The 24,144-nt window shown below is 40.3% G+C and overlaps 3 protein-coding genes across 3 annotated transcripts in view; all 3 read right to left on the bottom strand.

Annotated features, from left to right (window-relative positions):
• Window positions 1–450, bottom strand: part of BCAR3 (BCAR3 adaptor protein, NSP family member) — a 94,728-nt gene extending 94,278 nt beyond the window's left edge. Inside the window, exon 1 of the mRNA XM_066192433.1 lies at window positions 55–450. The gene's annotated coding sequence lies outside the window, so the exon portion shown is untranslated. The remainder of the gene's footprint in view (window positions 1–54) is intronic.
• Window positions 451–3,016: 2,566 nt separating this feature from the next.
• DNTTIP2 (deoxynucleotidyltransferase terminal interacting protein 2) lies at window positions 3,017–10,792 on the bottom strand. The gene is made up of 7 exons (XM_066192443.1): window positions 10,637–10,792; window positions 8,224–9,959; window positions 6,583–6,721; window positions 5,812–5,907; window positions 5,312–5,476; window positions 4,511–4,620; window positions 3,017–3,169 (listed from the first exon to the last, which is right to left on the bottom strand). Exons 1-7 carry the CDS (start codon window positions 10,760–10,762, stop codon window positions 3,076–3,078), a joined length of 2,466 nt encoding a protein of 821 aa, XP_066048540.1. The 5' UTR covers window positions 10,763–10,792; the 3' UTR covers window positions 3,017–3,075.
• Window positions 10,793–11,074: 282 nt separating this feature from the next.
• Window positions 11,075–23,445, bottom strand: GCLM (glutamate-cysteine ligase modifier subunit). Its single transcript, XM_066192449.1, has 7 exons — window positions 23,165–23,445; window positions 20,525–20,590; window positions 18,697–18,781; window positions 17,905–17,961; window positions 16,454–16,656; window positions 14,868–14,982; window positions 11,075–13,143 (listed from the first exon to the last, which is right to left on the bottom strand). The coding sequence occupies exons 1-7, from the start codon at window positions 23,282–23,284 to the stop codon at window positions 12,974–12,976; spliced, it is 816 nt and encodes a 271-aa protein (XP_066048546.1). The 5' UTR covers window positions 23,285–23,445; the 3' UTR covers window positions 11,075–12,973.
• Between the last annotated feature and the right edge of the window lie 699 nt (window positions 23,446–24,144).

Raw genomic sequence — 24,144 nt, 5'->3', positions numbered from 1 at the left:
GCCCCGTACGCCTTTTGGGCGGAAATCTCTCCGCCGTGCTCTCCCGTCTCTTACCTCAGTGCCGCAGGTGTCCAGTACGCCGGCCTGGCCCTTCTCCCGTCAGCGAGGCTCCCCGGGCCCGCCTCTCGCCGTGCCTGGCGGCCACAGCCGCCCCTGACCGAACCTGCCCAGTCCGCTCGGCCCGGCCATCCGAAGCTTCCTCACCGCCAGCGAGAAGGCGGAGCAGGACAAAGGCTCTGCTCTCCATCTCCTCCCGGCCCGGCCGCCCTCAGGCAGCGGGAGAAGGGCTCTCCTCCTCCGCCCGGCCCGAGCTCCGCCAGAGCGGTCAGAACCGACAACCAGCCCCGTGGGCCCGGTACGCTTCCAGGACAGTCTGCGGAAAGTAATTTTACTTGAAAAACCAAGACTTTGTCTTTCCTGAGGCGCTTCAGTTACAACGGATGACCGTGATACGTTTCTGGTTACTTTCAAGTAATGAAGCACGCCCACAAACTGCAGCCGACAAAACACCGGAATTAACACCGTCTTTTCTAATTTACCAACAGATAGAAGATGAACCATTTTAATTACAGCAATCAAAATAGGTGGTAAAACAAAACAGTAAGAGCAATAAACAAACCACCTTGATTTTGCCCAGAATGGAATAAATGAATCTGATTCATTATTCCTGAATTATTAAAATTGTGGGGTTTTCTTGATAAATTATTTTTAATCCTGCAGGTGTAACTTTCCAACGGTAATAATGCTTATGTAAAATAAAGGAAAACCTGAATATGAAGCACACCATCAGGCACATTAACCATCACAGTCAATAAAGGCAGAATTACAAATTAGCACAAGTATTTCTGCCATTAAAAGAAAATACTACTGGTAATCGATAGGCAAAGCTTCAAGAAAGTTTTGATGTGTTTTCAGAGAAATCTAATAACCACAGGTGCACTTGGGTTTCCATCTCCCCAGCACCTTAAACTTTAGGTCAGTTTCAAAGCCCCTCTCCCTGTGCTGTGATGTAAACCGGGGGGTAAGGAAAGCTGCTCTGTGCAGTGCCTCACCTAGCAGAGGCTGAGGCACGAGCAAAGGTGACGGACACAGCCGGCCAACACAACCTGCAAGTGCCGCCCTCAGCCCTGGGAACACCCAGCACATCTCACCCCATCTGCGCGGAACACCGGCACTCGCTGGCCACAGCATGGGACAAAACAGAAGGGATGAGAAGAATCAAAGGAAGGGAAAGGATATGGAACACAAACCAGATCCCCTTCTAGCTGTGCTGCACATGAAGTAATTTCTGTAGCTATTGAGCAGCCTCAGCAACAGGCACGAAGTTGCTGCTGGCTGTGTAACACCACAGCTTGCATTTGTCTTTTTAAGTCTTTCAGACTCACATGCTGATTCTCCAAAGTTGCACTTGAACACACCAGGATGCAACAGAATGACTACTGCGGTGCCTTGTTTTCTTCTCAGTGTTCAGTATTAATTTTTTTGTGCTTCCATGTCTCAGCTGGAGAACAAGACACCATAGTTGTTTTTATTGGTTTTATCATTTACTGGGAATTGAGATATTGACATAAATATCATTGCATTAAAACAGCCTGTGCATATTAACTGAGACCTGGGGACAGCTGGTTCTACTTGTACTTGTTTAGTATTTCCCAATGAATTCACTTTATTTTGACACCATTCATCTCCAGGCAGTGAAGATGTATTAAGCATCCTAGATTCCTGCCTGTTTCTAGTAGTAAAACATTATGGCCAACTTTGGAATGATAAAAAACACCCCAAAGGATCTGAGGAAAATTTCCTTCAAGCTTCAGTTAGTGGTTAACATATACCACGATGCTCATTTCAGCACAACTAACTAATCCTTAAAAAAACTACTTCTCAGTAGAAAACTTGATGGTTAAACATTAGTCAAGAACATAGTTAAGCACCTCTTGCTTAAGATCTGCAACCTTTAAATTCAGTGTTCTTGTGGTAACGAAACAATCAACCTTTGGTCCTCTGATAGTGACTTCCACCTAATCACCCAATCCACCTAAGACAATGTAGTGCCAGTTTAATTTCTTCTATTATCCATCTTTTCTGCTTCCTCAGGGCAGTAACTAAGTGACACTGATTGTAACAGCAATAAAATGACCAGGTCATTAAAAACCAACCAAATACCGCAGCAGCTCTGACAATCACAGAAGGTCATGAACCCTCACTGCAGGGGAACTGAGCTGATGACACCTCTGGCTCTACAACAGCCGCAGAGCCCTTCCAGACTCACTCTATTTGTTCACCTTGAGCTATTCCAGGTCAGCTAACAGACACACCACACCCTAGATGATGGATGCCAATGTTATTTTCAAAAATATCATTAGACAATAATCAAACTGTAAAAATTAATAAAAGCAAAATATGATTGTTAAATTTTACATATAAGTATTACTTATATTATTTATTAAATAATATTTAATTTTTATCTTCTAAATAATATATATATTATAATATATACACACATAAATATAAAAACATATGTGTGGGCACTGAATTCCAGGACATTCTCTATACTATTATGGTCAGTGTTGAAATAAACCCTTCACAACCAAACCATTTTTCAATACCTTCCATTACAATTTTGGCCAACAGCACCTCTGACAAGTCATGGAAAATATTCTGGCACACAATATGTGTCAAGATGAATTACACATGTAACTTTAAACTGAATTTACTAATTAATTGATGTGAAGTCTGAAGCCTGAGAAGACCACAGTCTGTGAAGCTGAATTTTGCACTCAGATCTAACAATATGCTTTCATATCATTTCTGCTTTCATATCATTTTCGCTTTACGCAAATATTAATTAAAATAAAAAGTAATTTTAAAATCTAAATTAATTTAAATTGAAACACCTGATAATTTGCTAAAGCTTCCTAGCAAACTCTCATGGCAAGAAATTTCCCTAAACGTCAATTTGCACATGACCTGCAATATTAAAAAACAAACAAACAAACAAAACACCACAACCAAAGCATTCTGTAAGAGAGTTTTATAACAAATAAGTTGTTCCAGCTTGGTATTTTTCTTCAATTCTTAATTATGAAACTTCTTCTTCTTCCGATTCCTCTTCCCTGCTGCAAAAGCTGCTTTTTCACTCATGATCTCCTGATACTTCTTTTTATTATATCTGAATAAAATAGATAATTTACTTTTAAGCATGGCAAACCAAAGTTCAAAAAAAAGCAACATGGACAGTACTCTATGCACGTTATTTGCCAAACTGAGTTTTCTCATGTTTTCTGAATCACATTCTTTGATTTATACACTTATGCATAAGTAAAGGGGAATCAACAGTTGGATCAATGATAAATGCAGGTAAATTTGATTTGGAAGTAAATTCTACTGAGTTTTGTAATTAATTTTGGTGAAGGGGTCTTCACTGCATATGCAGTCACATTTTGGACAGTTTGCTGAAACACTGCTACTGCTCATAAGAGGAAGACTCAACAGTTTCGACAATACCATGAAGAAATGACACCCACTTTTATAGTGCCTTCTCACCACGCTCAAGATAATAAACCTTACAGTACTCCAGATAGAAAACTGAGATGAGGTGAATACCAAACAACAAGCAGGGTAACTGCTGAATGTAAGTTGCTAGCTCCTCTAACACAGACTCTTAGGTACCTTCAACGGTGAGCATGACAGACACACAGTGAGCAGCGCTGAGGCTTTAAATGCAACACCAAAACCTCACTAATGCTGAAATACATGATTAAACCCCTTAATTAGCCATAATATACAGTAACAAATCAAATTTCAAATACATTAGTTTTTAAATACATTACTTTCTAATAAATACCTAATAGATCAGGTCAAACCAGAAAACTACTTAAGAAATAGATATAGTAACTTGCCTTCTCAACATTATAGGTAATTTACAAGTCTGACAAAATTAACTCTATAATCCCAAATCATGCACTACTTCATGTCATTATGTGAAAAGAGAAGTGTAGATTAACATCATGAAATAACCAATACCAAAATGGACCAACTAAATGATCTACTCCAACAACTGTAGGCCATGCAGACATTAATTAATCCAAACATAATCTTCAAGTAAATCTTCTAGCACAATTTTTATTCCCATGACAGGTGGCAGACTGATGCATTTATAAAATGAAATAATATCAACATTCACAGAATTACAGGCTGCTCTTTTCTATCTTTTCTTATGCCAAGAAAAAATAATCAGTCTTTAAGAATGGCTGCCAACAGTGATGACCAATGCTGGATAAAACCCTTTAATGAAGATGAAATATACATTATCTCAGTCTAATTTCCCCTTAGATAAAGGTTCCTTAGACCTTCTAAATGGCAGTACCATGGAAGTGCTAAAAGACTAAAAATTTTTCTTTAAAGTATAAAAACCCACTCTACAAGCTGAATAAAACCGAAAATGGCTACAGAGTTAAAAATACTCCTCTTTCACAAGGGATACTGGAATTACAAAACTACTTTTAGATACCTTCTGAACTCTGAATCTGCAAGCAACTCTTCCACAATTGTTCTCTTCCTCTGTTTCTTAGGGATTCGACTGTGGTAAAAGTCTATGGGAGAATCAACTACAGTTCCAACCTAGGAAACAAAAATGAAAACATTCTTACTGTACATGAACGGCAAGATGTTGATAATTTTGCCTTTTTTTTTTTTTTTTTTAAATCCCCAGCAATAAGTGTGAAGACACCTACAGAAGAGATGAGAATGATAGCTGCTTAACTGAAGTGCAAAATACCCAAATAAATAAGTCATGTTTTGTATGCAGAGTCCCTTTTGGTCTCCTTGCATAGTGCAGAGAGGAAGGCCTGAGCTTTAAGATTGCACAGCCTTCCGTAGTGATTTTTAAGGATGCAAACCATTTCAAAGCTGAGAGCTACAAGTAGCAAAAATTTCAGCTTATCACAAAGGTAGCTGTCTCCATTTAAACTGCATCAGCTGGTAAGAAAACAAAAGCCAATTATTTTCTACACACTTGTTTAAAAAGGCCAGTACTCCAAAAAAGCAGTGAAAATCTAGTCCTCCGAGGGTTCAAAACATGGATTCAGTAAGGTATTTGTTCACTTCTACGAGATCAGCCAAAGCTAAAAACATCAACAGCATACATGCAACACAAAGTCAAACAGTTGCAAACTCCAGCCAAGTAATCAAAACACTTTAATAATTAAGACAGAAAATTAAATGAACATAGAAACTACCTACAAAATAGGCATTATTAGGTATCCTTAAACAGCTGTTCAAAACTTCAGCAGTGCAATGCCACCTTCCTTACCTGGAAGTACTTGGGGAGACCATCTCTATCATTCTTCTTATAGAAATGCTTAGGGTCCAATGAAGCTCTCATTTTCAAAACTTTAAGATCATTTTTCAATTCACTCGTGATTTCTGGGGCTTTCATACCAAACCAGCCATCACCTGTTGTTTTCTCTCGCTCTGCCTAGGATGCAATACCAACAACAATGAATCTGCATGCACTAACTAGGACAGGACAGAAAAGGGAACTCCTCCCTGTAAAAGACAGATAAAGCCTATAGAATGCAAATATGTACCCTTAAAACACATACTCTATGACCACTATTATAAAAGAGTACCATAACCATTCACTTCACTGTGCTGGTGACTGAAAGGATGGCTTTTCACAGGACAACTCAAAGAAGAAAGTAAATTGCAGTTCATCACTCAATTTCCAATGAGGCCTGGATATGCACAGAGTCCCAGCATGCAGCTTTCTACCACGGCTTGTTTCATTACTTGAGGCAGTTCTTCACTTACCCTGCGCTGTTTCTTTAGCTGGTGAAGTGACTCCCTGTAGGGTGGGACACATTCCTTTCTTTCAAAGTCTGGAGTTATTACACTCTTCTGCAAGAGCTGTAACGATTTTTTGAACATTAGAGAGCCACCTCACTGATACAAATTTTACTGTTTAACTGTATTTACACAACCTACTAAAGGAATCATGCAGAATCTAAGCAAGCATTCTAATGCAATACATGAGCAGTAAGTAAGGATCTTCAAAAGAGAACACTGGGCAACAACAGAAAGCAGTTGACTTGCTCTGGAGTATGTGAGACAGCAAATCCTCTGGAGTAAAGAGGAGTATCAGGGATAAGCCAAAGCAAAGAGTCTCAACAAAAATAACACATTCTCTTTACTTCAAAGGGTGCTTTTGAAAAAAATCTGCTAAGTCCATACCAGGCTATAGACTTTTATTTATTAGAATTCATTCTGGCTATGGAATAAATATCTTGTCAGCAGACCTTAAGCTTGTGTATCGTTAGGCAAAACTCCAGGTATAACCAACTTCGGATTATTTTACAAGGAAATGCTAGAATTTGCACTGTTTTTCAGTTTCTGAAAAGTCAGGCATATTTAAATATTCACCATTAAAACCAAAATTAACACCACACTTGGGTCAGAAAGTATGTACGTCCTCAATGAATCATGAAAAGGATACTTCTTTAAAATCAAACAAACCAACCTTCTTAGATTAACATCTTCCTGTTACTGGAGTCAGAGATAACTGAATAATTGTAAATACATTACCTGGTCCTTCTTCTTCTTCTCCTTCAGTGATTCAATTACACTTGATCTAGGTTTCTGATTTTTTGCATCAAAACTGATATATAAACCTCCAAGCTTCTTGATATTCAAACCAGGGTCTATGCTACTGGAAAGATGTAAACTAAAGGAGAAATAGTTCATTATTAGAACATTGTAACATGCATGCAGCTAAACCTTCCACTGTCCTCTGAGGAAGATGAACAGAAAAAATATTTTTTTTATTCTTCCCAATTAGGTTCGGTTCTGCAATGATTTTAAGTCTTGTTATCTAGATTATGTAATTCTGAAATGACAGGTGTGGGGAGATCCATGCCATTATATGAAATAAGACTTCTTATTAAAAAAATACCTGTGGAATCACTTCCACAAATCTTTCATATTAACTCTAATGCTGGACTCTCACCTTGGATATTATTATCTTCTGTACCACTGAATTCTTAAATTTGCTTAACCTTGCCAGAAGAACTTATGACCAGCATCCTTCTATACACTGACAAGCTTGTTAGCTAAAGAGAAAAAACCCAAACATATTGGTGCTAAAATACTGCAACTCTTAATAAGAAGTATGAAGAAACTAGAATTCATGGTAGGAACATTTAAGTCCTTGTCTGTACAACCATATTAGGAACAAAGTCATTAAACTTGGATAAGAAAGTGGTTGGATGGGATGGTTGCATTGAGAGGGTCGTGGTCAATGGCTCAGAGCCCTGATGGTTCTATGAAATTTCAAAGTTAGTATGTTCACATTTGTTTCATTGCTTCATTCAGGCAGCCAAAGGAATGCGTCCACAAACAATGTACAATGGCTGTTTTTCATGACAAGAATGTTTAAAAGCTCTAAACTACAATGGTGAAAAGTTGGTAATATCTAAAGAGGTACAACAGGTATTTACTGTACCTTGAATGCTTATTAATACAAGCCCTTTAACAACTTTTTACCAAACTGTGACTAATTTTATAAAATAAGGCCTTCACACTGGATGCTTGGCTGTTTTCTTAGCTAAGACTTCTGGCCTACCTGAAGGTTTTTACTAGATTAAAACTTATTTATCCAACCTAAAAGAGTATTATGCTTTAAACACAAGAAGGGATTTTTGCAGTAGCTGGTCTACAAGAATTCAAGAAGTATCACTCCACCTAAATTATTCGGATTCCATGCTAGGTTTCACAGCACAGTAAGTACTGACACATAAAATTATATGCAACTTTAAAAAGCATGATCTAATCAGGCAATGCATAAAGAATTTACTGGACCTTTTGTTATCTACATTCCAACCGGAAAAAAAATTAACAAAACAGTGACTTGAATAACCAATTCAGTCAGCCTGACCAGTTTAATACAGTTTCACATTGTTTTTTAAGCTAAACACGTACAAGGCCTCCAGATGCCAAAAAAAATTTTCACAGTTCTGTTCCTACTATATTCAAAACTGAATAACATCCCAAAACCTAAATTTATGGACCATACTCATATTTTATAATTCATCCAACACCATTTTCTGCAGCAACAGGACATGTGATGAGACTGGTCCCTTATTTATTCTGCACTTAATGTGCATAGTCTAATGTGCATATGCTTAAATGAAACGCAGACTCTTTAGCTATTCCTAGCAAGATACTTACATGTCAACCTTATTTTTCAACAGATCATCATCTTCATCTTTTTCATCTTCATCTATCAAGTCCTCTTCATCCTCTTCCAAGTCTGATTCTTTATCTTTTTCACCTCCTTCATGCTTACTTTCAGCATCACTGTCTTGGTCTACATCATCCAGATAATACTTTTGGCTGGAACTCATGCCGGGCTCAGTATCAATTGCAAAAAGACCGTCAACGTGCAGTGAACTGCTTTCTAAAGATTTTTTGGGGGACGGAGTTTTCTCATCTGACTTTTTATAACACAGATTCTCATCAACTGTATCTATGACTGCCACATCACTATCTTCAGAGTCATCACTGTCACTGCTGCTCAGAAACAATGCAACAGAGTAATTATCACTGCTTGGTTTTTCACTGCTGTGGGATACCTCGTATTCTTTTGTTTGGTTGTCACCACTGTTTGCACCAATTTTGAGCATCCCGCTTTTACCAATGCTTGCAGTTGTCTGTGCAACAGCCATGTCCTCTGACGGGCTGCTCACTGCACTAGTTTGCTTACTCTTCTTTAATTCATCATCACACAAGAAAGACTGCTGTGCATCTGCCTCAGCATCTGCTCTTTCACGTTCTGGAATGTTTTTACTTTCATCTGGTGTCACTTGTCCTAGGGATTCTAGAAATTGTTTGGGACTCATGCAGTCAGTCAAAGAAACAGCCACACACTCTAATTTCTCCTCCCTCGCAAGTATTTTACTGTCATCTTGTATTTGGCCACATATTGCTTCTGAATGGTCTATCTCAACAGACTGTGTATTTTGTTTTGGTTTTTTCACAGGTGATCTAGCGTCTCTTTGTTTTGTTTCTGTAAGACTAGATGTCACATCATTTAAAATGTTTTCGTTCGTGTCTTCACTCTGGGTTGCATTAGTGCGTTTGGAAGCACATTTGCTTTTAGGTGACCTGGGTTCTTTATTACTGTCAATGAGGGTGGAAGCATCTTCTGTGTCACTGACAAGTTCTGCAGTAGGTCCAGAATCAGAAATTATTATGGGCTCAGGTTCAGTAATGCCCTCAAGTAAATTCTCATCTTCTGAAACAAATCTCTTTTTTTTCTCAGTCTGCTTAGTATTTTCTGCTTGTGATTTCATTTGCATGCTCCTAGTAATTCGTTTGGTAGTGACAGATGGCTCCACATGAGAAATCAGGCAACATGATTCTGCCTCAGAAGTACCTTCACTCTGGGCTTCACAAACTCTGTGTGCCTGCAATTTCTTTTTACTTTGTCTGCTCCTTGTACTTGTGGGAACATCAAGCATCTGGACACCAGAAACAGCAGAGGAACAAGACTCAGCTTCAGAGACATCATCTTCATCCAGAATCCTACTTAACTTATTGACAAAAGCTGTATTGTCATGTCTCTTTTTGTCAGCAGAATCTGGTGGATAAGGAATTACAATTTGTCGCCTTCGTGTTACTCTTACAAACAAAGGTGTCTGGAAACCAGATACAGAAGAGCAGTTTGATTCTGCTTCTGACACATCACCATCAGCTTGTGGTTCAGCAACTGACTGTGCTGACTGAACAGCTGTGTTCTCATTCCTAGTGATCTGCATCTCTGAGCTACCACTGACATCTGATTTCATTTCTGCATGTTCCAACTCATCAAGCGGACATTCCTGAACCACCTCTGGCTTACACACTGATTTAGCTCTTCTAGTCATCCTCCTAGTCACAGGAGTACTAATTTCAGCAGATCCCACCTAGAAAAGGAGTAAAATAAAGGTATAGTATTGACAGATAAACTACATAAAAAGAATGCTAAAAGAATAACTAAGAATCTTTTTAAACAAATCTACGTAAACTGACAGCATATTACATGTCTCTGTGTAGCCCTATCTGTGTGGGAGAAGCCTTGACAAACCACGCCTTGCTTATATCTCTACTTTATTTTGGTCAGGGCAGGAGAAGAAACACACACATCCTTTAAGAAATATAAACAAATATCTCCTGATTCTAAGAAGTTCTGTCAAGTTGTCAGGGGAAGCAAACTCAGAAAAAACGTTCATAAATATTCCAAGACTTCCTCAACTCTAAGCCCCTAAATACTACAAACTGTCAAAACGTGCCCCAAAATCAATTTTAAGTTTGCGAACACACTGGCCTCTCAGCAATCGCAAAACAAGGCATGATCTGCTAAGTATTATTTTAGGTGACAGAGAAATGCTACCGCATCTGTCACGCAAAGCAAGAAAAAGCTTTAACCTTTAACTCCCACCGCTAAATGGACCAACGACCTCCGGCGGCTGCTGCCGCCCCGCAGGGCCGGCTGCGGCACGGCCAGGCCGGGCGGGCGCACAGACAGCGCCCGTCCGGGCCCCGCTCCGTGCGGAGGCTGCAGCGCCCGCCCGCTGCCCGCCCCGCCCCCGGCTCCGCTCACCTCTGCCGCGCCGGCGGGAGCGGCGTCGGGGTCGCCATCGGGATCGCCGGGGCTGCCGCCGCCGCCGCCTGCCCGCGCCCCCTGCTCCCGGCGCCGCGCCGCCGCCGCCCGCCTGGTGTTCACCATGTTGCCGCCGCGCTGCTCCCGCCCCTTCCTCCTGCCCTCCTTCCTTCCTGCCGCCCGCCCTTCCGGGCCCCGCGGAGGGAAGGAGGATCCGGCCCGGCCCCGCCCGCCCGGCCCGGCCCGGCCCCGCCACGCGGGCTAGGACATGGGGGAACCGCGGGGCGCAGGCACTTGGAAAAGTGTAAGATGTGTGACAGTGTAAAATGCTGCACTGAAAAGCCTACGGGAGTTTCAAATTTTAGTTAAACTTTTACGTTTCTCATGGAAGGAAATCCCCTCTCGCCCACCTTGATGCAAACCAAACGAATGAGATAATGTGGTAACTTGATAAAAGTATTATGCAATTGGCGACTCTGGAAATGCCACGTCTTAAAAGGTACTTTTGTACAGCAAGCAAACTATTAGCAGTTTACAGAAAGGAAATAAATCATTATCCCATTAGAGAAGCCTTTACATTGGTTTAGCACAGTTGCTGTTTCGTAGTATTTCAATATGAAAAACTGAGCACATACACAAATCTAATACGATACAGAATCAGCCAAATATAGACAGAGCTTACAGGTAGTGGTTAAATCATAAGCACACAACACAGAGCTAGCAGGGAAGTTTTGAATTAACTCGTGTAATTTTGAACTCTGATACAAACCGGCCCAACATTAAAAAGAAACTACTACGTTTTTATTAGGAGAAAAAAAAAAATCCAAACTTTTATTGATGCATTACTAGTTTCAATTCCCAGTTTCTCTCATTTATCAAAAGAACTGAAGAAGCCAAGAAAAATTCCTGCTATTTGCCACTACAAATATGATATTTGAGGACTAAGGTACCTTGAAAAACCTTCATCATTGAACTTAGTGGAATGGATTACAGGAAGCTGACACTCCAGACACTACCTACAGGCATTCAAATTCCACTCGCTGCCTATATAAGGAATTGGAAAGATGTTGGTGAAAAACCATTCCCTTACAGTCCAAATCTCAAAATATGTACAACAAAGTTAATGACTAGTATCAGTATGAGGCCACGCCTCTGTCTGAAATTGAGATGTAATTTACTATTATATACACTTGGTATCAAAGTTCCTGCTAAACTACAAGTTGAACTTTAGCTACCTACCCTGATTTAAAGGTCAAGGTAAGGGAAAGGCCTTTTTGATAGAAAGATACATTAAACCAAAAGCTTTGCCTTAGCTGCAGCAATCTCTCTGGGATTAAAAAGCCAGTTTGCTAAACTGCTGCCAATCTGAAAGATACCCAAATTCAAGATAAACCTTGCTTCATCTTTCCTGAGTGGCACTCCAGGAACATGTTTCCCAGGCAGGTGCAAAAGAAGCAATTAATTTTAGTGAACAGCATCACCATTTACTGTCTATTCTACTTGGCTAATTGCTTGCTTGAGTAGTTCACAAGTAGCAAAAAAACAAGCCACAGTTGAGAAGGAGACAGGCAAAATTCAGTTTTTGATTAACAGATTTCTTCATCGCATGTTTTCAAATCTTATTTCAAACATTCACTATTAATACATTTTCTATTCCAAACAGTAAAAATGCCATCACACTTGTGCGAGCACTACATGAGGCATATCGAAGCACAAAGAAGCCAAAAGGAATTCAAGTAACAGTCAGAAAGTAATTTGGAAGATGCATTTTCTTCTAAATCATAGGGTTTTTTTCCACTCTATTAAAAATAAACCAATTTTCCCATCCTTGCAAATTAAACAGCTGACCTGCCTATATAAATCAAGTAATGAGATACCAGCTTAATTTTTTGGGGATATTGTATCATAAAAGATGACAATTTTCTATAAAAGCTAGTCTTTGAATGCTTGAAATGTGTGCCCACCATGTAAGTATGATTTACAGAAATTTATTTTTTTAAAAAACAAAAAATATATGTTTCTCCATACTACCTAATGGCAGCTAAAATATAATGATAATTTTTACAGTGAACTGGTCATAAAAAGAAGATTATTTTAAACTGTTACTCTATAGGTAACTTCAATTAAAAAAGCCCCAAAATATTTCATATTTTGCACGATAATAGTTAAGAAAGAAAAATAAGTGTTAGAACACTACAGACACTTCTACTGACATCACACTGAATAATTACAACTTTTGATAGTTCATTATAAATGCTGTAAAAATCTTGCTATGAAAAATGCAATGTTCCCCCACCCTAAAGAAATTTAAACAGCCTTTACAAAAAAAAAAGTGTTTTAAGATGTATTTCTTTTAGCTTGTATGATATAGCCTTTGGACTTGATAATTCCTCTGCTTTTAACAATGACTGAATACCGCAGAAGCCATAAAGGAATCCACTCGTTTGCTTTCACGTTCTGGATGCTTTCCTGGAGACCTTCTTGGAAACTTGCTTCACAAAGTAATTCTGAAGTTAAAAAGGGATATTTATGCTTAAAATAATGTCATGTAAACAGCTGCAAAAAGCAACACTTAGTAAGAGAAGCCTTTTCTTACAGTCAAGATCTTAAGTGGTACCACACACCCCTCAGATCCACTCTTCCAGAATACATTTAGGGTAAAAGCAGCTGAATATTACAGAATAAATCTTCAGGACACTTCTTTTGCAACACTATTTCCCACAAAACTAACTGAGACTTTGGAATATCAAATGGAGTTGATCAGCAGAGTCATTCGTGAGAGAAAATGAAAATTAAATTTGAGAAGGTAGCTAGACAAGCCAGAGGTGAGTAAAAGCACAGGGCTGAAATCAGTAAAGTATTGAGCATTCAGAGTTACCTCTGCAGTCACTGGAAACTCAGCATTTACAGTACCTCCCATAAATGGGCTCATAATAACCATAAGCCCAGAAAACTTTTAAGAAAAGTGGGATTAAATGCCACAAAGCAGGAAAAGAAGCCAAGTACAAATCCCAGTTTCCTCTGGAATGTTCATCAAGAGAACAATGTCTTTGGTGAGGAGTGCTCACAAAAAAGTCTCGATACTCTTCAGCTGACCATTACAGAAAAGTTAGGCTGAGCAAACAACACATAAAGTAATTACAACTTGCGTTGTTTTCTATCAAATCGTCTTCTCCTTCATTTCATGACTTTCAATGGAGACTATTTATTAAATTGCAAGTTGCATTTGGACTTCACAAGACATGGAAATTGTCAGATTGAATGGAAATTCATCTTGCATGCAGCCAGAGCAGTGATAAATCCTGCTCAGGCACTGATGAAGTTCATTAGTTGTAACAGGGGTACTATGAAGTATATACTTCATAAGAAATGCATCATATACTTTTTTCTTTGGGGTCATACAGAAAAGAGAAGGAAGGAAAAGTATCATCATGAATAATTAGTCATAACCAAGAATGTAGGGAAGGAATTAACTAAATATTAATACTTTTTCATAATTCCAACAAAGTGTTAAGGCGTCCAACACCCTTAAGGTGTTCTTAAGAGTGAAGAAGATAGATGATGTATGAGAGAAACAAATGTTATATCCCAGAATATTGTAGAGAGCTGGTAACTCAGTTCTACAGCTCAAAGGAAAGCATCCAATTTCTACAGTCAATTAGCAAATCAATCACGGTATTAAAAAGTGAAGTATTAACAACTCTTTTTGCAATAATGTTATTCGAAGAAGGCAAGACATTGAAAGAATCCTACTTAAAGACTAGTTAAGTTTACAGATCTAGTATTACCAAACTACTCAAAAATTGACTGACCATCAACATTTCTATGTAATCTATTTCACAAGTTCCAGGCAAGTACACTTTCATTTGTCATTTACTGGTCTTCAGCAATACATTTAATACATTTCATTCCACTTTATCTCCATTTTGTGGAAATAAACATGGCACAGATTTCTCAGTAGGTTGTTCTTCTATTTACTTTGTTTTCTCTGATCAGAAGTATTTCAAGAAATTATCCAAGGCTGCAAGATTGTTTCAAGAAGGGGCAGGGGGAAGGGGAGGGAGCAACAGCAATAAGTTAACAGAGATGTTTTATAAAGGAGAGACTTTAAGAATCCTTGGTTCGGGCTTCAAATATAGCAAACTTTGAAGTTTGGGAAAGATTATTCCTAATTTTGTATTGAATAAGTGCATTTAGAAGTCTTCTGTTTACTTAACTGGCAAAGTCTTACCTTTGGGGTCATTGTGAGTTAACAGCTGTATGTCACATTCTTTTGCAAATGCTGTGAGATCAGGTGGCATCACACAACAGGAAGCTAGGTTCACCTGATTACTACTTGGTTTCACCTGAGAGTAACAAAATACTTTTATAAGAAAAAAATACTAATGTACTTATATTAGCTGTTTCCCCCATGCCTTCTACTACAACAGAAATTTTGCTTTGAACAATTTGCCTTTGACCATTGAAGTCTGAGAAAGGCTAATTAATTCTGCATGATTAATTAATGTAAGCAGCTGCAACACCTGCAATTCCCTGCAGCGCACAGCCCAAAACAGGAGTGGGATCTAACTTCAGGTGCTGCCATAGCAAGATGAGTGCTAACCCACTGCACTCTGGCTTCCTGTCCACTATGCTCCCAAAACAGCAGCAGCTTTTTCTCCTCCCTGTCTAGTAAAAGCATTACAGGAATGTTAGTTTGAAAAAGACTTCAAATTTAAAAAAATGTAAATACATTTTTGTTAAGGATAGAGTAATTTGCAGTTTTGCATGCCTTCAGGCAAGTGCTTGAATCAGATGAAGTTAAAAGGGATGCTCTTCCACTGACTTTCTCTTTTCTCACAAACTGCATTCATGATCACCATGCAGGTGGTCATTAAATCCTGCAATTGCCCTTTCTCAGTGTACATAAAACACTGAGGGTCACAAAGATGATCGGGTGACTGGAGCACCTCTCCTACGGCAACAGGGTGAGAGAGCTGGGATTGTTCAGCCTGAAGAAAAAAAGGCTCCAGAGAGACCTAAGAGTCCCTTCCAGTACCTTAAAGGGGCTACAAAAGAGCTGGAGAGGGATTTTTTTGTAAGGGCATATGGTGATAAGACAAGGGGAATCACTCTGGACTAACAAGGCAGGTTTAGCTAAGGTATTAGGAAGAAATTCTTCACTGTGAGGGTGCTGAGGGACAGAAAAGTGCTGGATGGCTGCCCCATCCCTGGAAATGTTCAAGGCCAGGTTGGATGCAGCTCTCAGCAACATGGTCTAGTGGAAAGTGTCCCTGCCCATGACAGGAGGCTTGGAACTAAATGACCTTTCAACCCATTTTATGGTGCTATGAATTAGTCACTCTGGACAACAAAGTATTGTGAAATTTCATTCAGAGCTTGTCTTTCTCTTTATATTTAACTTACCATTAAAGCATAATTTTCCTAAGGGGAAATCCCTCTCTTTGTAACACAGCTTAAAGTGAAAAAAGCTACATTTTCATAGTCACTGGAATAAATCTGAAGGTTTAAGAGTACTGTTTGTAATCCTTCCTAAGTTATAAAAGAATCCAAAACTCAAACCTTCAGTACTTCAAAGAACCTGCTGCTGAACAGACCTGTGGTTTCCAGCTGTCACTGGTCAGTATGTAAGAACACTGAACAAGCAACAGTCATATTTGAGTTTGTGACCATCCACAAAATGTTGAAAATTACAGGGCTAATTAATATTTTGTATATAAAACCATTTATAATACAAGTTTGTAACAATGTGTCAGCCAACAAAGCAAGCAGTTACTCTGTCCTAAGAAATGCTATGAATAGGAAATTGGTTCTCACCTGTGCCCATAGATAGAGCTGCTCTAACAGCGTTTTATCTAGGTCAGAGGTACCTATGGCAACAATCTTTTTGTTTTGAACTAGATTTTCAAGTTCTTTCCAATAAGGTTGCAAATATTCCAAGGACAGGTTAATTCCATCTTCGACAGGAGGTGGGGCAATAATGACTGAGTCCAACTGAGCAACTCCAAGGGCAGAACACGCTGAAGAAGAAGAACAGACACTGCAAAATCTTTTATCAGATATGAGTGTAAACAGCACGACTCTTCAAATTTAGCAAAAACCACACCTCCTACTTCACTCTGCTAGCTCTCTATTCACCATTTGAAACTCTGCAGTCAAGAATAATAACACAGCCTTTATAGCAAAGATTCAAGCATACAGCTAAGGATTCTAAGTCTTGGGAAAGAAAGAAAACAGCAAAAACCAAAACTAACAGAAAATTTCCAAGAGCATGAACCTTTTCCCTCCTTTTTAATGTTAGAACTGTATTTTTCCCTGAAGACACTGATGAAAATTCTCTATTCCTTCACTCTCAAATTCTTTTAAAATTTGTAGCTTTCATTCTGAACTATAACTCAAGTACAGGATGTGGGTTAGAAAAAGTACTTGATATGTGTGAGGAGTTTGACTAAAAGCACACCAAATACAGAGACTTAATTTGCCAGGGAAAAGTGGAAGTCTTGGAGTTTCACTGAACTTTAGGAAAAATGCAAGTCATGAGGCCTCTTCAGCACAGCAAAAAGAATTACCCAGCTAAATTACTTATTTTCTTCAAGAGGAGGAGTCCATTATTGTATGTTTGACAAATGGTAGTAAAATTTACAATAAATAGTCTATTAATTGGGGCATCAGTAGAGAATAACGATATCTGACTCCTTCTTCTTTGGTCACCCCTGAAGCCCAACAATCTTCCAAAACAGTGAAGTTCAGTGCTCCTCACAATTATTGCTATATAAGGCAAACACAATTTTATGTAGACACAACACAATGTATGGCATTTTCAGTAAAACTGAGCTATTTCACCAGCTACTTGCGGCATTATTTTATTTCCTAAATAATCTCTGAAAGACTACACAGTTAGTAGCAAAGTTCATTATGTTAAATGCAACTAACAAGAACTGGCAAGAACAGCTGAATCACTGCTATTAAAACATCACATGCTATTTACTTTTTAACAAGTTTTGTGTGAAAGAATAAAAACTTGCTCCTGCTTGTAGCAAGCAATCAGATTTGAATTTGTGGATCCAAGGTCACAGTGATCCATTTAATAAGTTTACTGACTGAGCTATTGTGCAAATAGATTTGATTAACTAAGTCTCCCTTAACAGGAAAACAGGATATATTTGTGACAGTGACTAAATATACCTCTTAGAAATAACATTAGAACTTTTTCCATCTAAGTTCTAGAGTAAAAAAAATCCTAACTTGACTTTGAGTTCCACACTTACCCAGGTCAACTGCATCTCTGATTGATGAAGAGTTTGATCCAACGATGAAAAGCTTTGCTATTTTCAAACAAATTGGAATCAATAACTAGACAAGAGAGGTATTACTAATATATAGCCATTTATTTTTGCTATACACACTACTAATGAGTTTTTGGTTAAACAGTTTTAGAATATACACCAATTCCTTAAAAAATTGGAAAAACCCCAACTCTTTTGAAAGGTGACTGCAAAATAAAGACCCCATTCTCTTAATTTCAAAGAAGTTGTGCAGTCTCAGAACAAGAAATCATCCAGTTAGATGATGTAATAAGCTGTAAAGCATCAAGACACGAACCAATAACCGTAACAACCTGTATAAAAAACCCCAAATGTAATAGTACAAACAGACTTCTTCACAACTTACTGAGACTCAAAATGTACTAGTGTTAGTTTGGACTGCCTCCTTCAAGTTCATCATATTCAACCTGGAAAAATTATGCAAACAAATGTGCTTCCAATGCTATTTCTTAATTCCAGTATTATCTGTAATATTTTGCTTCAAAAATGTCAAAGACTCACATAATACATTTAAAATATCTTGAGGTGATGTAAGTTAAATTAGAAAAATGCTGAGCTGCTTTCAAATCTGAAACACTAATTCAAGACTTTCTTAGCCAATGTTTAAGAACAGCAATGTGCAATAGTGTAATTTGATTCTGCAATTATAAAAGAGGGCAAAAACCCCCCTAATATCCTATTAATGACTGCGTATGAAACCTTTCCATGCCACTGGATTTTTGACTATGTTCTTACCTGATACTTTCAACTCATCCCTTTCTTCAGGATTTATTTTTTCTAGAGCTTGGGCTACAGTACATTCCAGAACCTCCGGTGTTTCCTGTAGTAAGTACATGAGACTTAGGAGCAACTCATCAAGAGGAGACAGTAAGCTCCTGAAGAATGTTTTTAAGTAATTTAAAAAAAAAAAATCCCCAAAAGAAAGAAAAAAAGAAAAAAAGTAGTGCCTTACAGCAGTTAGAAACAAAAATAGTAGAAAAATGCAAAGACAGAAAGAAAGTAACCCAAGGCTTCTTGATCATTGAGGGGACGTCAAAATAATGAAGATATATGAAAGGCCCTATATGACCCTAATACAGAAAATACGAATTACTGATTAGAATTATTGGAACAAGATTCAGTAGTTCTAGTACTTCTGATTTTATGCTGTGAAAAGATTGCTCTGCCAGTTCAAAGGACTTTGTTTTAAAAAAGCCTCATGACCAGCTGAAAAGAACCCCATCAGATTTAGGAGGTTTGAGAGTTGGATGGGAACATCTTTGCATAAAAGTATATTGTAATTTCAGTGAAGCTTATGAAAAACCTACAGTGAAAATGCTATAAAATACTGATTTAAGACAGTAATTATTTGACTCCCTGACCTCATTTAGGATTAGGCTGACATCTCATGTCAGCTGGCACAAGGTGACTTCCTTAAGCCTTTACCTACCTCAGACTTTGTATACTATAGGCACACTCAACACTGCCCCAAGCAAGAATGCTTTGCTAATTTTTGCTGTGCTACCAAAAGATTCTCAAGTGAGCCTTTGAGTTACTCCATACAGTCCGCATTTTAAACAAAACTTAACTTTTTTTTTTAAATTACTGGGTATCAATATAATTAATGAGAGAATTTGGAATTATGCAAAGTAACATGTTCTTACAGTAAAACCTAGCTTATACGAAATGATCTGCTTTAAATGCAGGACTACGGTGGACAGAGACACGTGTTTGTTTTTTGTTGTCTTCCTGAGCAATCATCAGTTCTTCCACAAATCACTCAGCAATAACTGCCCCACACACTTCAGTCTGGAATGTAGCAACATGCAGCTGATGTCCCCATTATACAAGAACTGGTAACAAAACCCAAAGAAACAATCCAGAAAGTTTATTTAGGTTTCTTCTTGTTTTATTTTTTGGGTACCTTTTTTTTTTCCCTGAAACATGCCAATATTTCACAGAGCAAATAATAAATTTAGTGGGGACCTATTACTGTTTTGTTGAACTTCAGAAGCAAAAGTGAAAACGAAGCAGGGAAACACACCAAGATCTTCATGTCAGATGTTCATGTCTGTGGCTTTAAGACTTATGTGGAAGTCTTTAGCTCTTAAGGGAAAAACTGCCACTTCTGTATCTTCAAAAATATTTCTGAGACAACAGATGCTTCAGAGCTCCCCTCCAAATGGCATGGTCTTCAGCCATCTGTGATCTCCATAGTTCAGCGAATTCTCCACTGAGTTTTAACAACCATGCTAGCAAACTTCTCAGGTACACAGATTTTATTTATTTTTACTTGCCTCCGTAATTAATTTAAAATCTTACAGACCACTGCTTTTATTTTGGCAAGAACTGTCTCATCTACCATCAACGGGATTCTCTCTTTACATCCATATTTCTTACCCTCTCCAAAGTTACTAAACATTAAGGAAAGAAGGGCAGTCAAGAAATATTCCTTCAAGGTATCTGGAGCTGCAGATACTTTTACAGCAATTTAATAGTTACTGTAAGTTTCAGAAGCATAACCAACTACCTGTTTCTCTAGTTTCATGTGTAACATGGATAAGATGCATAACACCTCTCCCACCTGATTTTGGTCTTGGCCGATCTTTGAGCTCCACTCAGTCAGTGTTTTCTGGATGCAGTCCCGCACCTACAAAACAGTTTTTCACAGAGAAGCGTGGGTATGTTCCAGCCACAAACAAACACAACAGTACAGAGATGTGTAGGACAGACTGCACAGCTGAACTAACGACACCACCCCACAGAAGATTCTTCCTTCATACTTGTATACGAAACTTGCTCAAACTAGTTTACGTACATATTTTTCTCTCCTCTTTCACAGAGTTTTAGCAGCATACAAGTACTGTACTTCAGTTATTTCTCAGACCAATGCCATCTTTAAAGGAAAGTACAATGCTAAGCAAGCAAGAACTAGGACATGGGGTGGTTTGGGGGTTTTTTTGTGCAGAAATTCTGAAGTTAAAAAGTAATCAGATAAGAGCGTAAGTGCCGTGACAGTGCAGAAATGAGACTTTACAATCAACCAGTAAATACTCATTGTATTAATTACTTCTCTTTTCAAGATGCATACAATCCTTCCCATTTACTGCCTACCTACCCCACTATGCCAAACCACTAATGCTTTTAAATCCTTCCTTACTGCAGGGGGAACCTACAGATCCTACCCCACACTTGCACTTTTCCTTCACCCACAGATGCAAAATAAACTCGACTAAGACTCTGATCATGGATTTTCTTGAACATAGTAAGACGTAACTATTAAATCAGCTAACTAATTTTATAGAGTACCAGTGCTGCAGCTTCTGTCTGATCCACCCCAGGAGTTAAGTACAGGTACTGCCTGACTGCCACCTGCCACAGGTAGGAGGATTTCCACAGCTTTACTTCACTTTCCACAGTGTATTTTATAACTGTGTGCACACCTTCTTTGTGTACCATCAAACAGCCATTTCCTATGACACCTAACTCAGAGAGCTCTATCTAATACCATGCACAAACTAGAAGTCAACATCCCTGCCTGATATCAGACACAATACAGGAGCAATACTTCGTGAACACAAAGCCTATACATTCCTGCCGTCCTTTAAAATTGCATAAAAACCCCCAGACCCAAATGGCATGAATTAACCTCCCCCAGTAAATAGCTAAGCACAATCACCCTTTAATAAAATAACTCTTTATCCTATTTTGATACAATTTACATCATTATCCTTTCCTTTCTGAGGGCAAGTGAGACAGTACTAAATTTTTATATGTTGTTGCTTTGCAACTGTCTAACAGGACATATTTCTATTGCAGTTCCTACGCACAGGCCTCTGACTCCATCCAAAGCACAGCACTCCCTTGCCCTCAGGCCATGTGGAAACTGCAGTGTATTCCACTGCTTTGATCAGCTTTTCCAAACACAGCTGCATCCCCTAACACTGGGGTTCACAGTTTACAAAATTTTAGCTTACATTCTGCCACTGAGAACTGACTGCATCAAACAGAGGAGTTAAAAGCTGATTGCAAGTAATACCAATTGTTTGCTTTTGGAAGTACAGCAGCTCTGGAAAGCCAGCAGATTCCTCTGTAAACAACTGAATTTCAATACCTTAACTATTAGTTATGCACATTGGCCACTCTTTACTTAACGGCCCTCGGGAAACTACCCACACAAGGGTGCCCATCATAACACAGCTATGTCTTTATTACAGTATCCAGCCCTATTTCACACAGATCACAGAATGTTTAATAAGCAGCCAGGCCAAACAAAACGTTATGACCACATGACAGCTAAACAAGAGTATGATGAATTCTTCCTTTTTGTTACATCATCCTCCCTGACACCTTTCCCCCACTTGTGCATGATATGCAACCAACCAACTTCTAGGTTATCACCAGTGTCACTACATAGCAATAATCAGCCAAACTCATAGTTTTACTAATTATTAAGTGACCATTCTGAGATTCCTGTGTCATGATGAAACGGCAAATACGGTGGTTCTGAAGTTCATGGCCACAGGATCTCCAGACATTTTATGAGAACTGTCCTAAGTATTGACACATAGAGCTGAAGGTAATACTTTTAAAGTGGTGATTAAAAAGCTCTGTTCAACTTATTAACAAAGAATGACAGCTCTACACTTCAAAGAAGACAACAGCTACTTTTCCCAAGACCTGTCACTACCGAGAAATTAAATTAACTTCAGGTTAGAAAAGAGAATTTTCATCATCTGTAATGCAAGATCATATCTACGCATATTTTCACCTTACTAGAGAAGTATAAGGGATCCCCTTTGCCATTACAGACAGCACTTTAATTTTAAAGCGTTCTAGCCCTTCATTCCCGACATCCGAAGGCTGGGCTCGCTCCTTCTTAGGGCAAGCGCTTCCGGGGGCACGGGGGGGCCGACCTCCCAACAGGGCAGAACACAACGAACGGACGAAAACAAACAAGCGAAACTCTTGTTTTGTCATTCCCATCTCCCGCCTCCCGAGGGCACCGGCAAGCGGATCGCTCGGGAGCCAACCCCCCGCCGTGACGGGCACCGGGCCACGCCGTGCCCCGCCGGAACGAGCCCGGCTCCGGACGCCGCTCGGACCCTGCGGCACCCAGCGCTCCCTCAGCCGCCGCCCAGCCCGCGGCCCGGCCCGGGCCCCCTCGCCCCAGGGCGAGCCTTCTCGCCAGCGCCCCGAAGGGAAGCCCCGGCCCGCCCCTCACCTCCTCGCTGGGGGTGGCCGGGCATTTCTTGCGCAGGCAGCCCCAGTTGAGCAGGTTGCCGGTCTGCAGGGTGAGCCTGCCGGCACGCTCCAGCAGGGCGCGGGCGCCCTCCGTCCCCATGGCGTTGCTCAGGCGGTGGCCGGAGGGCTCTCCGCAACACCTACAACCCCGGGCAGCGCCGAGCTTGTCGTGACTCAGCACCGGCACCGGGGCGAGGGGCGGCGCGGGGACAATGGGCGGCGGGGCGGGAGCGGCGCGGAGCAGAGCGCGCCCCGCCTCGCGTTGCCTCAGGGCGGGCGGCCACAGCGGCCAAACGCCCCCTGGCGGCCGCCGGGCCGCAGCACGCCGGGCGGGGCCGGGCCGAGGGGCGGGGCCGGGCCGAGGGGCGGGGCCGGGCCGAGGGGCGGGGCCGGGCCGAGGGGCGGGGCCGAACTCCCGGCGCCGCCGGGCTCGGGGCGCGTCCCGCTGCGGCAGGGCCGGGTCCGTGTGTCGGGCCGGGTCCGTGTGTCGGGCCGGCCCTGAGGGACAGCGGTCGCGGGACCCGCACCCGGCGTCGCGCCCAAAGGAGCACCCGAGGCACACGTGGCGCTGCCCGGTGGTAGCGGCCCGGGCTCGGTAACTGCCCCCGAACCGCGGCCGCGCCGGGTCGTGGCTGCTGTGCAGGCTCAGTAAACGAGTGGAACTATATGAATTGTGTTCATGAGCGTTCCAGTAACAGGTAGTCGTTGACAGACACCGAGCTAAAAGGTCCAGAAAAAGCATCCAAATGCTTACCCCTTCTGGCTGTGTTAGCATTTGGGTGGAACAATGTCAGGGCAGCGCTCCAGTTTTACACCACCTGGTTCTAGTGAAGACACGCCGGAGTAAATCCTGAAGGATTGTGGTTTGGGGTATTTTTTTTTTTTTTTTTTTAAGATGAGGGGCTTCTGGAACACCACACTGACCAAAATCCTTCTGTACTGGAGAGTTGAGGGGGTGGC

The sequence above is a fragment of the Chamaea fasciata genome, unplaced genomic scaffold, assembly GCF_029207755.1.
Source record: "Chamaea fasciata isolate MVZ Bird 193981 ecotype frontalis unplaced genomic scaffold, bChaFas1.0.hap1 SCAF_10, whole genome shotgun sequence".
NCBI classification, from domain to species: domain Eukaryota; kingdom Metazoa; phylum Chordata; class Aves; order Passeriformes; family Sylviidae; genus Chamaea; species Chamaea fasciata.
Note: the sequence above shows the minus strand (reverse complement) of the source record. Positions and strands in the feature narration are given on the sequence as shown.